The sequence below is a fragment of the Pituophis catenifer genome, unplaced genomic scaffold (genome assembly GCF_029215685.1).
Source record: "Pituophis catenifer annectens isolate HBS135680 unplaced genomic scaffold, rPitCat1.0.hap2 SCAF_1, whole genome shotgun sequence".
NCBI classification, from domain to species: domain Eukaryota; kingdom Metazoa; phylum Chordata; class Lepidosauria; order Squamata; family Colubridae; genus Pituophis; species Pituophis catenifer.
In genome coordinates, this window is record NW_027256881.1 from 203,690,978 (window position 1) to 203,707,319 (window position 16,342).

At 40.4% G+C, this 16,342-nt stretch overlaps 1 protein-coding gene across 1 annotated transcript in view; it reads left to right on the top strand.

The window, feature by feature from the left end:
• The first annotated feature begins 10,139 nt into the window (after positions 1-10,139).
• The window catches only part of LY75 (lymphocyte antigen 75), an 86,407-nt gene continuing 80,204 nt past the window's right edge, over positions 10,140-16,342 (top strand). The window contains exon 1 of the mRNA XM_070939542.1: positions 10,140-10,236. Coding sequence (XP_070795643.1) covers positions 10,140-10,236 — 97 coding nt within the window. The remainder of the gene's footprint in view (positions 10,237-16,342) is intronic.

A 16,342-nucleotide genomic window follows, 5' to 3' on the forward strand; every position in this document is an offset into this window, starting at 1 on the left:
ACTGGATTGTTTAACTCTGGATGACACATTGATTCCATATTATAAGCAGCAACTAAAACACCATTAAGTTGTGGTTCAGAAATTTTTTAGAAACGCCTATGATGGTTACAATAAATGGAGGAAGAATACAGTCACAGACAGCTGAAGAATTTATTTCTGGAAGTGTTTCTACAAAAAAAAAATACAATTTTAATTACCTACTGTCATGTATTGCTCAACTTTAAAATTATGAGCAAATATCCTTTAATTTGTCCAATATTTATTTATTTATTTATGTAATTTATATGCCGCCCTTCTCCGGTAGGACTCAGGGCGGCTTACAAAACAAAACAAAAAATTACATAAACAGATTAAAATCAATTTAAAATTAAATTAAAATCAATTAAAAATTATTTAAAATTGTTTGAAGTCACCCCTACAGATTCAGCCCATTTGATGGAAAAGCCACGTCTTCAATTTGTGGCAGAAGGAGAGGAGGTCCGGGACTATCCTGAGGCCGGTGGGCCGCCCATTCCAGAGGGTTGGCGCTCCCACAGAGAACGCTCTCCCTAATAGATATTAGGTGTCTGGTTGTATTGGCTTAAATTGTAAAAAATACAGTTCTATCAGATTCATTTGCTGCTCTTGTTAGAAAAAAACATTATCAATTATAATTTAAATAAACTCAGTGTTTCAAACAAATGGGTTCATTCAGAATTGATTCGGTGCTTTATAATTTTTAATAGAGTAAAGGAAATTACTGTGTATCCTTTATTTTTTGCACAATATCTCACTTTGCTTGGAATAAATAATTATTTATCCAGTTTGTTTTTATGAGTTTAGGAGACACAAGCCTAAATGCCATTTTTGAAGTTTATGACCAATGGCTGAAACATACATACTGAATTAAACTAAATGCAATAATAAATGTCATAATACAGAAGAAACCCATAAAGCAGTTTATCTATTACCTCTTTCCATTTTCTCAATCCACCCTGCACATAGCCAGATGAGGCAAGAATTTTGATAAATATCAAACAGGAGAGAAGACCTGCCCAGGCCTGGTAGTTTGGAAATAGCATCATTTTCATATCTCTTTCAGATCCAGATTGCCCTTGTTAGCTCTGTCTGTTTTATTCCTCAGTAATGTCTAGCGTCAGCTAGTAGGAATGACAGAATGGAGCAATTGCACGTCAGTCATTCCAGGAATAATAAGGAAATGCTTTTTGCCTCCCACTCTGTACTAATGAGGCCTATCATAATCGTATCAATCCAGTAAATCTAACAACATGGTTTGTGCTGCAGATGGAGGTTAAATGAAGTTCTGCAGAACAAAAATTAAACAAAGCTTAATGCAAAATAGAACTGGGTTCTCATTTTAGTGTCATACACAGGAGTTGAACAAGATCCAATCTGGGTCAGTCACCAGGACCAGAGGTTTACTCTTCCAAACTTTTGAATTTGTCCTGAAGCCTATCCTCAGAAAACTTCTCTCTACTGGAATACATGATTTGGGCTGTTCTATATAAATAAGGACCTGAACAATTTAAATAAGTGCTGCTACTCATGTAAAAGATACTCACTTTCTTCATCCATGAAATAATCACAAAAAGGGACTATTAAGCATACTGTAGTGAGAGTGTTCAGTTTTCTTCCTCAGAAGAATAACCATAATTTCAATTTCAATTTCAAATCTTTGTCAGCGCACAACATATGTACAATGAGATTGGTTGAACTCCCTCAGTGCAAACACCCCCAACACAACACAGGGTTGTTGTTTTTTTAAATTTGATTTATATGCCGCCCTTCTCCGGAGACTCAGGGCGGCTTACAATGCGTTAAGCAATAGCCTTCATACTTTTGTATATTTATACAAAGTCAGCTTATTGCCCCCACAGTCTGGGTCCTCAATTTACCTACCTTAGAAAGGATGGAAGGCTGAGTCAACCTTGAGCCTGGTGAGATTCAAACTTACAGTAATTGCAGACAGCTGGTGTTAATCACAATGCTATCAGTCTGCTGAGCCACCAGGCCCACAGTTCACAGTGAAGACAATCCCTAACCCAATAAATCATATTAACAAAACACACAGTCCTATTGCACCAGTGTGACATGTAACACATTGTGCCGGCCCTGCAAGTCCACCGTACTATGTAATTATGATGTTATTTCGCATTCAGGAGTCTGACAGCCCATGGATAAAAACTGTTCTTCAGCCTGTTTGTGCTTTGCTTCTATATCTCCTTCCCGATGGTAGGAAGGTAAAGGAGTGGTGACCAGGGTGAGAGTCGTCCCTGATAATTTTCCTCACTCTTCTAGGGCAGTGAGCCCTAGTGATCTCATCTAGTGGTATCAGGGGGCAGCATACAATATTTTGTGCTGTGCTCACCACCCTCTGTAATGTTTTTCTATACGCGGCTGTCAAACCGGCATGCCATACCGTGATGCAATAAGTGAAGATGTTTTCTATTGTGAACTGGTAAAAGGAGGTCATCAGCTGTTGTTCCACCCTGTTTTTATACAAGACCCTAAGGATATTGAGTCTCTGTTGGGCCTTCCGGGCCACCTGGATTGTGTGGTTTTTCCAGGTGAATTCCATAATAAGCCTTTCCATTTCTTGGCTGTGTAAGCAAAAATTCCATATAAAAGAAAGCTTTCCAACTGAGGTCTAATAATGGGCTTTAGCAGTGGTTCATATTTCTGAAGGAAGTAACAAATATATGAAGTAGAATAAGTTCCTGATAGAAGACCAGCTCTTGTGTCTTTAAGAGGTCCCCCTGACACAGAGGCTAGGCTTTGTTGAAATTATTTATTTGCTCCAGAGCTTGCAGGGAAGGAAAGAAAACTCACTGGATGATTACATGGCTGTCTTGATGTACTAGAGTCCTCATAGCAAAGAGTTTGCCATTACAAGTAGTCCTTGATTTACAATAATTCATTTAGAGAACGACACTGAAAAAAGTAACTTACAGCCAGTCCTTGTGTTTACAACTGTTATAGCATCTCCATAGTCACATGACCAAAATTCAGGTGCTTGATGTGTACTTTCTTCTGGAATACATACCTACACACATACTAACAGTACATTTATTTTTATATTTCTATTTTGTATTGCTTTAATTAATTTTATATTATATATAAATTATATGTGGGTAGTCCTTGATCAGAATTTCTGTCGCTAAGCAGGGTGGTTAAGTGAGCCAGGCCCAAATTTTGCAATCTTTTTTTGCCATGGTTGCTAAGTGAATCACTACAGTTATTAAGTGAATCATGTGGTCGTTCAGCAGGTCCAGCTTCCTTCCCTGACTTTGCTTGTCAGAAGCCAGCTGGGAAAGTCGCAGATGGTTATCCCATGATCCTGAGATGCTGCCACACTCATAAACGCATTTCGGGTTGCCAAGTGCCTGAATTTTGATCATGTGCAGACTGTGCAGATATTGCAATGGTCATAAATGGGAGGACTGGTCATAGGCAGTGGTGGGTTCCTCCCGGTTCGGCCAAGCTGGTAGCGGTGACGCTATTACATCACCAAACTGGTTCTCTTTCTTCGGGAGCTGGGCCCTCCCACCCGCCCCCGCGCTATTCCTACCTTTTATTTTGTCTTTTTTTTGCCCAGCTGAGAAGTGCGGCAGAGTGGATTGCCGCACCTCAGCTGGGCAGATTTGTAATGCGATCGCGCGCAAAGCGCATGCACAAAGAGAACCGGTAGTAAAGCCAGTTAGAACCCACCACTGGTCATAGGTCAGTTCTTTCAGTGCCATTGTAACTTTGAATGATTGCTAAACAAACTGTTATATAAGTTTAGGATTACCTACATTTCTCAGTCTGTCATACAGGTGTGGTATAATAGACTGATAGACTCTATGGACCTTGCTTATTTCTTTCAGATCAACCACTTTAGCTGACAGTTTTTGAATATGGTGCCTTAACTGCTTCTGCGGACAAATAAACCTGACTTCTGAAAAAAAGTGTCTCACATTCAGAACACAAAATGGGGACTACTCTATTTAGCATACTATTCTGTCAACTCAAGGATAACAGGTTCGATAGCATGTTAGCATGGCTGTGATAAAGAGAGCTTCATGAAAAAACTAAGAACTGAATAAAATCTTGTCTGGAAGTGATGACACCACCAGGGGATGCTAGAAGTTCTTAGAAGGAAAAAAAAAGTTACATAAGTTGCCCCCATGAGGGATTTAGGAAAGAAATAATAATAAAAAAAGAGCCCACCAAAAGATAAGGTGTGTAGTAAGATAAATTTATTGAGCCAAAGAGAATTGTTAGTGTGATGTATGATCTGTCTAGTTACCTGTTGTGAGATATGGCGTGCTTGCTTTGAGACATTAATCCTGCACGTAAATATAGGTAGTCCTCAACTTACAACCTTTCATTTAGTGACTGTTCAAAGTTACAACTGAAAAAAAGTGATCATGTGATCAGAATTTTGGAAGCTTAGCAACTGGCTCATATTTATGAAAAATTGCAGTGCTGCGTGATCATGTGATCACCTTTTGGGAAAGCCAGATTCTCTTAACAACCATGTTACTGACTTAGCAACTGTAGTGATTCACTTAAGAATTGCGCCAAAAGAAGTTGTAAAAAGGGGCAAACCTCACTTCACTGTCTTGCTTAATAACCAAAATGTTGGGCTCAATTGTGGTCTTAAGTCGAGGACTACCTGTAATTTTGCAAAAATAAAAGTTTTTAAGATGTTCCCATACATCTTTGTGTGTTTATTTGAGCTACCTCGCACCAAGTGAAATGAACACACAGCTTTGGGCTGATCTGGCAGAAGCACTCTGAATCTATGGAATGACAAAAAAATGCAAAATAAATAAATTTGACAAATTACATGTGGAATGAAATTTTACCACTATTAAAGGAGGTAAAAATGAATATGAAGAGCCATGGTGGCTCAGTGGTTAGAATGCAGTACTGCAGGCTACTTCTGCTGACTGCCAGCTGCCTGCAATTTGGCAGTTCGATTCTCACCGGTTCAGGGTTGACTCAGCCTTCCATCCTTCCGAGGTTGGTAAAAATGAGGACCCAGATTGTTAAGGACAATATGCTGACTCTGTAAACTGCTTAGACAGTGAAGCGTATATAAGTCCAAGTGGTATTTCTGTAGTGCTGTTGCTACTATACAAGCCTTGTTTAATGTTCAGCTCAGCTCTTGATGACTTGTACTTCACAATAGGAAAACAGTTTGTACAGACTTCTCCAGGAATTTTTGTTAGACTACCTAGTATAATTTACTGCCATGGATCTCCTAGTGGTCTCTCATTCAAGTACTAATGCCAGGTCCAACTTTGCTAGGCTTCTTTTTTTCCTGAAGTCAGCTAAGATCCATTGGGCGTTGCCAGCTGATGCAACTAACAAAAGTGCCTTTATCCTGTCCTTCCTACAAAAGCCTCAAGGAACATCCACCTTTCTCCATTTTCATCTCCATAACAATCTTGAAACGTGGCTTAGATGAAGAGATAATGCCTAACATCAGGGCTATAGAAGTATAGAGAATTCAAATTTATTGCATTAAATCCCCTCCAGGTTTCTCAGCAAGGGTTTCTGGAATACAGATAATCCAAGGACATCCTTACTTTCAATTTTTTCTCTTGCAATAACCTACTGATTTATAGAGGAATTGCAATGGAAAATGGTTGTTGCATTGAAAAATGTCATATTGGCTTTTCTTGCATTCTGTAAACAAGCCTTTTGATTCACAGCATCTCCTAATGTAATTGTGTATCACAGCAAATAACTGTTTTTGAGTTTCTCTCATATTAAGAGCTCCATAAAGAGTAAAATGTTTGTCCTCTTGTGCATATAGAGCTTATGATTAGATTTTTATTTTCCGTTATATTCCAAATATTATATTACAAGACTGCTTAAGGGGCATTAAATGTTCGAACGTTTGGACATGCTAGGTTAGAGCCATCCTGTTAAATTTTAATCCAACATATTGTATATTAAGGTAATTATTGTAATTTGTTCATCAAATGTGATAATTTATTTTAATCCATTTATACAGCTGCCCATCTCGCAGTACAGAAGCAACTCTGGTTTTTCATTTGCTAGTGAATGACTGAATAAAAATTTATTGATAGCAATAGCAAAACTTTATAGTTTTATTTTTTTAATCAAGTTTTTATTTTTTTAAAAAAATTATACATATCATTGTGTGAATGGTGCGATATTTGAGTATCATACATTTCAATACATATAAACATATTCCTAATTATTACATTCCATTTTCCTTATTTCATATTATTTACTCCTATCTTTTACACAAAATTTTATTTTTTCATATAAATATTAACTATGCAATAACATCTAACCCGTTGTGCTTTAGCATCCGGATTATCTTCCGTTATAGTTTCAATAGTATAACCCTCAAAAAAGAAAGAACTACAAAATTGTCTGTTTTCTTTTCTCCTGTACACCATATTTCACCCATTTTTAAACATCTCTCTCCTTTCCTCTTCTTTCTCCTCCCTCTCTTCTCTACTCCTCACCTTCTCTCTACTTCCCTCCTTCCTTCTCCTCTCCTTCCCTTTCTCCTTCTCTCCTTCTCCTGTTCCCTATTTCCCCTCTCTTCTTCTCTGCTTCTATCTCCTTCCTTTTCTACTCTTCTCTTTCCCCCCCCCGTCTTCTTTCCCCTCTCTACCCTTACTCTTTCTACCCTCCTACTCCCTTCCACTCCACTCCATTTTCCTCTCTCTTTTCGTTGTTGCATATAATATTCCCAATACCTATAGGATATGGTGTATTTTCCAAGTAATATCTCTTTCAACTGTAACCATACAGCTTATTTAAATTACATTCCAAAAATCAAGGAAAACAGACTTAATCACTTACACATATATTGTTAATCATCATCATCACACTTATACTATCATATCAATCTTCATGTTAATAATTTTATACACATCATCATTCTAATTACATATATATATGCAGCTGCAATATTATTCTTTTAATACTAACATCACTTCATTAATCAGACAGCATACAGTCTAAAGATCAGTTTCTTACATCCTCACATTTAAAGCTTACCACTATTTTCATTCTTTGTGTCTATTTTTCATATTTCTTTTCCTAACTTATTTGACTTTATGATACATTGAGATACTTTGAACTTCTGGCGATTTCGGTGTGAGATCCGCGACCTCTGCGGGTCCGTTCTGAGCTCTCCCTGTCGAGGGCTTCAATAGCCACCTTGGAGGGGTGGTGAAGCAAAGGGGGACTGCCCTGCAGGTTGAGGAGAGCCACATCTCCCCTCCCTGACTCGGAAAACCCCCTCATCCGAAGACTAGGAGCAGCGGCACTCAAGATGGTTGCCATGAAGCAGAGGAACAGCCAGAAACAATAAGTTTGAGCAGGAGGAGAGAAATGCTGAATGGTATGCCGTCTGGGTAAGAAAAGATTTACAGTTGAAGTTGGACCCCACAAAAAATTCAAGGGGAATACCTTTTAGAGCAATTTGCTACAGCGGCATGTAATTATTGTGGGAAAAAAGCATATTGGAAAATATTTATAGTTTTAATTAATTACTATAGCATCAATAAAGGAGAATATTTGTAGCTCAGAGTGTCAGGGTTCCAAGTAACACCCACAACAAAAGAAGACTCTGAGGCTAGAAATTCTTCAAAGTTCCATTTTATTAGAGATCATATTGGCACATCTGGAAAAACCTGAATCTGAAAGCTTCCAGGTTTTCCCCACCCAAAAGAAAGTCCAAGTCCCTTCCCCTGCACCCACATGTCCATCACATGGTCCAATCAAAGCACTGTCCCAACTGGAGATGCCTCCCAGTCGTGCCACTCCAGGTGCAGGCCCAAATGTCCTTGACTCTCAGAGAAAGGAATGTTATTATGGCTAAATAGCTCCACCACTCTATCCTATACCCCCTCCCAGTTTCCCACAGCACTAAGTGTGGCAGACCTGCAGATTCAAAGAAAAAGATGGCCTCCAGGGCTGACACAGGGTTGAAATGAAGGGTTTTTGGTGCTTTTTGAGCTTGGTTTTTTTCTTGCAGACATTTCGTTACCCAAATTAGGTAACATCATCAGTGCTAGTAGGGAGTGGGGATTACTCTGTTTATATTCTAGTGGCTTGTTCTGTCAGTGTTGAGGGGGTGGTCTTAAGAGGTGCTTTGGCTTATTTGACTTGCTTGGAAGTTTCTTGATTGGGGTATTGTAATATTGTGATATTATAGTTTTGATTTCATTACAGGTAGTCCTCAGCTTACGACCACAACTGAGCCCAAAAATTCTGTTGCTAAATGAAATATTTATGAGTTTTGTCCCATTTTATTATCTTTATTGCCACAGTTAAGTGAATCACTGCAGCTGTTAATAACATGGTTAAGTGAATCTGTTGTAAAAGATGATCACATGACCACAGGACACTGAACCCATCATAAATATGAGTTAGTTGCTAAGCATCTGAATTTTGATCACCTGACCATGGGGATGCTGCAACTTTCGTAAGTGTGAAAAATAGGTATGTCACTTTAATGCCATTTTAATTTTGGTCACTAAATGAACTGTTGTAAATTGAGGACTACCAGTATATTTCACCTGTAATTTGTATCACTCAAGGCAGAATACATAAGTTTACTAAACATGATAAACTATCCTACACACAATATTTTTTATTGTGGCCTTTCATCAGTATAATGTTTCAATCACATTAAACTTCGCTGATGACAATAATCTTTGAAGGCTTGTCTCCTGTGAATGCCTCCTCCCTTTCCTCTGAGAAGTTGGTTGCTACTAAACAGATTATTTTCCATCACAGATTATTTTCAATCCTGGTATCCCAGTGAGATTCAAGTTATCTTTACTGGGAAATAGATTATTCGAAAAATTGTTTTTATGAGCTTTTTAGATATAATGTCAATGCTTGATTCTTCATGTTGTCTCTATTGATGGATCGCTTTTCAATTGATATTTCAATGGTTTCATTATTTTAACAAACCATCCCGGGTTTTGCACTGATTTAAAGGCAAATTTATTTAAATAATAAATCTGGGGGAAAAAGCATCCTTTCACTTTTCATAAGAGCTGCTTCTAAATGGCGCTTGCCAATCGGAACTTATCCAACCAAAGTGGTTTCTGGAGCCCGCACTATCAAAATCGGACTGTAGGGCTTTGCGGTTGTTGTTAGTTGCAAAGTCAACCCATCCCGACCCCATGGACAAAGTTCATCCAGGTTTTCCTGTCCTCTACCATCCTCTAGAGTCCATTTAAGCTCACACCTACTGCTTCAGTGACTCCATCCAGTCACCTCATTCTCTGATGGGGCTATTATTACTGTATTATTTTTCCTCAGGTTTTTTTCTCCCTCTCGCTCAAAACTGAAGTGGTGCAAGTCCAGTTTACGGATCCCAATCACTTAATACCATTTTCTTTCTTTGCTTTCATTATCACTATATTAAAATCCCTGCAAAGCTCCTCCTGGGTGTTTAAAGGTTTGATTCCCACCCGCCCCCATCCCCCATGGTTAATGCATAACTCTCCTGACTCAATGTTGAGCAACTTTTATGATGTGTGTGGACTACACCTGATCGAGGAATTGTGGGAGTGGAAAGTCCACACACACACCTCAAAAGTGGCTGAGGTCGAGAAACGCCGTGCTAACTAATTCGACGTTTCCTTCCTGTGTTCGGTTGCACTGTTTTAGGCTGTTTTACCACACCTTAAAAAGGAACACAAAGTGTAACCTAAACTTCCATGGAGTGCAATTCCCTCTTTCTTTAAATCAGAAATACAACATGTGATTTATTTGGAAAATACGGGGAGGAAGGAATCCTACTTCGGAAAAAGTCCCCCCCTCCCTTCCCCCCGCTGCAAAAGGTCGGCGAGCATCTTTCTCTTTCGATTTCTCTCGTCCTTCGCACCGCTTTCCCCGGGATTTCCCAGCCCGCGCCTGCTTTCTCCCAACCAGAACGGACCGTTCCAGAGACGAGAGAGGCGGAAAAAGACGGGATTGGCCTTTCGCCTCCGCCAATCATCGCCCTACGACCTAGAAGCTCACCCAGCGGGGAATGTTAACTCAGAGCTCGGGAAGCGCCCGCGGGGGACACTTTCCCGGGTGAAGCGAAAGTAGCTGCTGCCTTTCGTCGCCTCTGCGATTTGCCCACCTGCTCTTCTTTTAGGATGAGGGGGCTGCTCCAGGGCTCCGTTTCCACCTGCAGGGTGATTCTGACGGTCGCCATCCTGTGCTCCTGCTGCGCTAACAGAGCAGCTTCTTCAGGTAATCAACCTGGCAGGTCGCTGCCTGCACCCCGACTAGGCTCTCAGTCTAGGGAGCGGATTCCCCGCGCGAGAAAGCGGCTGGCTGGAGGCCGAAGAAGAAACAAACCGCGCTGCGCAAGCCGGAGCGCGGGGGGGGGGGGGAGGGGTCCCTCTGGCGTGGATGCACCCAGACCCAGAGGGAGAGAAGGTTAGGGAAATGGGAAATCCCCGTTTAAACGCATTGGGGCTGGTTGGGCAGAAGGTTGAGTGGGTGCCTTTGGAAACGAGTGGAGGATGCTCCCACACCCCCTCGCTTGCTTCTCCGGGTGGGTGGGTGGGATACTCTCCCTGTGGCAGGTGGTCTCTAGCGAGCGCCGGGAACTGCGCTGCCAGCTCCTCTCCGCGCAGTCGAGCTTGCCCCTTTCCTTCCAGCATTGCGCGCGCGCAAAAGAAGTCTCCGGTTTGCGCCAAGGCCGCGAGTTTACAGCCGTCACTTGACAGTTTGTTGTTGTTGTTGTTGTTGTTTTGAGCCTCCGGCACTGTGGAGGTTTTAAACCTGAAAACAATACTAGGATATAGTTTCCCACCCCGACGATCAGGTCGACGGGGGCCGTCCCTTAGAAATCCGAGCCCGATTTTCCACCTTCGACGACGACGACGACTACTTACCTACGCCGTTTGCAGCCGCGGTCTGGGAATGGGCGTCGGAGGCAGAACGGCGGCGTTGGCCCTTCGCCACGCTACATCCAGGCTCCTTTCGCTTTCTTTCCCAGAGTTATTTATAGGCATTGTCATAGATTCCTTGCGTGGTTTGATTTTTTTTTTTTTTTTTTTTTGGAGTTGAAAACTTGGCTTACTCTTCGGTGGCCACTCAGTGTAAAGCAGAAAAAAAACCGCGGGGCTTTTGGAGTTAGGTGGGGGAACCGAATTGGAGGAAGGAGACTTTTGGTTTTCGCTTCAAGACTCTTTCCCCTGCTCCAACTGTGGTGGCAAATCTTCATATTTCTTTCCAATGCTACATTTGACTGGTGGACTTTCTAAATTGTGTTTAGAAAGAAATTGTGTTTGGGGGGTGCGCAGTAATGAAAAGTGTTGAAGTTCTGGCAGGAAAAAAAGGATAGCAACCAAATCATCCTGATGAATTGAAGTTTCAGTTTGATTTCACAGATTTTTTTTCATCAGAAATCTTTAAGACCATTAAGGTGTTTTGCAGGTCTGTGCAAGATTATACTGGGTTCCGCTGATAAGGATTTGCTGGTGTTTTTTTTTAACTTTTTTTTTTTTAATTTTAAAGAGATTGAAATTTGAACCTACATTAATTCTACGTTACTGTATAAATATCACAAAGTCTTTGAGCTTAAACATTTGAAGGGAAAATTAAATCGTAATTTCATATGGATTAAATTGTTATATGCAAATGTTTTAAAACTTTCCTGTATTATCATTTTCACTGGAACTACATGTAAATGCTTTCAAGCATGACAGTTCAATAGTACACAAGTCCTTTTATGTGTCTTTCACATACATTATGCTATAATTGTTTGAGAGATTGTCTGTGTATATAGTGCAGTTTTACATTATTTAGAAAGGGCTTCTCTCTAAACAGATTATTATTTCCGTTGCTAATGCAATTATTCTAAAACTTTCCTGTATACCATTTTACTGGAATATATGTAAATACTTTCAAGCATGACAGTTCAACAGTACACACCCTCTTATGTGTAAACAGTGTAACTAGGATTCATCTAACATTCATTCACATACATTATAATTGCTACTTGTGTGTGAGAGATTGTGTGTGTGTGTGTATAATATGTAGGTTTATATTATGTAGAAAGGACTTATTTCTAACTACAGATAATCCTCGAGTTATGACAGTTTGCTTAGCGACCATTCAAAGTTGCAACATAGCCCCCCTTTTTCTTGCCGGTAAGGGCTTTTTGCAAAAACCTACAGGGACGCAATCTTTCTGTAGGCTTTGGCAAGTCTTTGCAAAAAGCCTTTGCCTGTAAGAATGGAGCCTGAGAGGGACTGGTGCATATCTCCCCCCCCCTCCCCCGGGCTCTGTTCTTGCCGGCAAAGGCTTGCCAAAGTGTTTGCAAGCTGTTGGGACGCTTTGAAGCAGCACAATTCCACTGCCCCAGATCCACCCATCAGCTTGCAAACAGTTTGGGTGCCGAGACTGGAAGATTCTGGGGGCTGTGATCTTGTGCAACTTCAGGCACTTGCCCGCTTTTGCAGAGAAGGAGTGCCTGAAGTCACATGAGATCATGAACCCCAGAAGCTTCTAGTCTCGGTGCCCAAACTGTTTGCAAGCCGATAGGATGCTTCGCGCAGACATTTGTGCACTGATACTGGAACTTCTGTGATCTTGCGCAGTAGAGAGGCTGGAGAGGAGACAGTTCACTAGAGCTTCTCAAGGTAAGTGACACAACGCAGCATGAAGGGTGTGTGTGAAGCAATTGTGGGGAGCATGAGGCTTCTTAGTAAATCGGGGGAGGCCTTGGGTGGTCTTAAGCAGGTGGCCAGTTCCATCACTAGGCCCCTCCATGACCTTCCCCATCCTGAGATACCTCATGTGCACTTAAATGACCCGTGCATTCGATTATCGAATGCATGGGCGAAAGCAGGGAGTTCTCACACTCGTTTTATGTGATTCACTACAATGAATCCTCGAATTACAAATGTAATTGGCAGGCTCCATTACATTCGTAACTTGAGGACCCCCTGTAGTTTATTATTTCTCTTGCTAATTGTTGATGGAGATTTTCTATTAAGTTCTATTTCTATTCAGTTCAATTCTAAACTGAACTGAAGAAGTTTCTTGGATGAGATGTGAAACGTTCAACTATAAAAAAAGTGTCATGACTATTTTTCATACATAGGACAGTTGAAAAATCCCTATAGTCACATGATGAAAATGTGGGTGCTTGGCAACTGGCATGGATTTATGATATTGCACTGTCCCAAGGTCATGTGTGATCACCATATGTAACCCTCCCAACCGCCTTCCCATAAGCAAAATCAATGGTGGAAACCAGATTCTTTAACGACCACACGACTCACATAACAACTGCAGGGATTTACTTACCAACTGTATCCAAAAGGTCGTAAAATGGGGCAAAACTCATTGCTTAGCAATGGAAATTTTGGACTCAGTTATGGTCTTAAGTCAAGGACTACATAGGCTCCAACAGTTTATTTTGAAGCAGAATGCCGAGTGTCTTTATGGTTAAGGGATGCAGGCCAGTGGTGGGTTGCCCCCGGTTTGGACCAGTTCACAAGAACCGGTAGTAAAACTGGTGAGAGGCTTCGCCCACCGACCTGGACATCGTCAGGAAGCTTCTGCACAGTCCTGTTGCAAACCGGTAGTAAAGGTAAGTAGAACCCACCCCTGATGCAGACTCATGAGAAGTAATCTGAAAGCAGGAAAAATTACCCAAATGGTTGTAACTCATTTGCATGGGGGTCATTTTTTTGGCTTTCCTGAATTATTCTGTACAATCACCCTGTGATCTGGTCCTGAAAGGTAAGGTGCTGGTAGATAATTACAGACCACTTGAACTAAAGCGCTTCCTCCAATTTTTTAATTGTACCCCACCCAGAGTTGCTCTGCAAGTGAGATGGGCAGTCTCTAAATTAGATATACATACACAAACAGACACCCACATCCACACACCTAAAATGTAACTTTATCTTGTCCATAAATTGGTACCTGCAGTGGCTTTCTCTTGGTAGAGATACAGAGACATGCTGTTTAACTGGATACTATGAAAGTGTCACACTTTTTGGCCGACATTGGACCCATCATGATGAGAGTTATAGGATGAGTTCATTGGGTTTTTAATGAAAGAGAAGTCATGGACTAGCAAAGTCAGTGCTCAGAAATTGAAGGAACAAAGAGTGCAACCAGGCACATTAAGTATAAACTAGAGTAAGATGCTCCGGAAGAAAAATCAGTAATGTCTCCCTTTTTTTTCCTGGTAGAAAAACGATTCTGTTTTAGGGGATTGCTTTGATATGGCTGGAGACCAAATGGCAATGTTACGAAGCTGATATCTTGGCTCTCAGAGCCATGCCTAATGACAGTCAAATGGATGAAGCCGAAGAGTGTGGTCATAGCACTCCAGAATGGTAGGAACATTTGCCAAATTGCAAGATGAGTGGGCTGGTTCTGTCTCACCTCAGTTGAAGATACAATCCAGAAAATCAGACATGCAGCTACAGGTACTCCTTGACTTATAACCACAATTGATCCCAGAATTTCTGTTGTTAAGTGAGGCATTTGTTAAGTATGTTTTGCCCCATTCTATGACTTCCCATGCCACAGTTGTTAAGTGAATCACTGCAGTGGATAGGTTAGTAATCTGATTATTAAATAAATATGGTTTTCCCCATTGACTTTGCTTGTCGGAAGGTTACACAAGCAGATCACATGACCCTAAGGCACTGCAAACATCATAAATATGACTAGGTTGCCAAGTGTCTGAATTTTGATCATGTGACCATAGGGATGCTGCAATGGTTGTATGTGAATAAATGGTCATAAATCATTTTTTCAGTGCGGTTGTAACTCTGAACAGTCACTAAATGAGCTGTTGTAAGTCATGGACTATCTGTAGTAGGGAACTGAAAAGGAAACCTGACCTGATGTTGGATGGATAGAATCCTGCCAGAATGTTATAATAATTAACATTACAGGAACAACAGAAAAAATGGCACTGACTACAAAAGGGAAGAAATTTTTGAATAGGCTGAAATTCCAGCTATAACTTTCTTGCAGAGTGATATCTCTGCTTTAAGACCCATTGAAATGATGGGATAAAATTAATATATATGTATCACACATCATTGTAATTCTGACAACAGCTAAATGTGTCTTATGAAGTTTGCAAGAGCACTGTAAGCCAAACTTGTATTCATATCCTTATTAGTAAATTATTTTGGAGTTGAGAATTTAAAGCTTTGATCTTTATTATACTTACTTGGAAATAATTTGAATTGGTTGGCAGAGGCCTAATTTACAGACAGGCAGACAGAGGGAATATGCACAGGATTTTATTACCTGAAGAGCAGGCCTCTTAATGCTAGAAAATTTGGTTTTCACTTTGTCATTATGGGGTACTGAGTGTAGATTAATGAGAAAAAAAGATGAATTTCAACAACTGTAGAATCACGTTGCAGCATTAAAAAACTGACAAAGGTAAAGGGGGTCTGAATACTTTCTGAATGCACGGTACATCCATTGCATCTATCACCCATCTAGAACATGCAGATTGGACATTATTTATTATATTTTTTAAAAAAATCAGGCATTTTTCTTTCACATACTATAATTGAAGGAAATCTGAATACTTGCTGAATGCACTGCAGGCTAGAATACTAAAAAAAAATTATATTAAAGAATAATAACAATGAGCCAATGTGCTACAATGGTTAAGTAGTTCCATCTTCCATTTGTACTTTTAGTCTCCAGATCTTCTACAGGTTAGAACCAGAGTCCTCAACCACAGATTTGTAAGAAACAAGCTGAGTGACTTTGCATTTCTTTTACCAGGATATGATGGGTACAGTGTGGTTAAACAGGTGCAACTTGTAAGGAACGGATAATCCGCTGTATCGCAGTAAATATTTTTTTTCCTGAGATGAGAAGAATAATAGTAATACAGCCTTACTAAATAGTTTAACTGTTGTGGGAATTAGTTGTTTAGCAGAGTGATGGCATGGGGGAAAAACTGTCCTTGTGTCTAGTTGTTCTGGTGTGCAATGTCCTATACCATCATGTTGAGGGTAGAAGTTGAAACAATTTATGTCCAGGATGTGAGGGGTCTAGATATTTTCATAGCCCTCTTTTTGACTCGTGCAGTATACTGGTCCTCAATAGAAGGCAGGTTGGTAGCAATTATTTTTTCTGCAGTTCTAATTATCCGTTGAAGTCTGTGACTGTCTTGTTGGGTTGCAGAGCCAAACCAGATAAAACTTATCTTAAGACACATCTCACATCCGTGTTGAAAGATTGAGGCATGTGATGAATGTTGCTGTTGAACTGAAGTTAATGCAATATATAAAAAGAGGTCTCCCTAATTAGACTTCAGTTTTCTTCTGCTCTTTGCAATAGTGTCTAC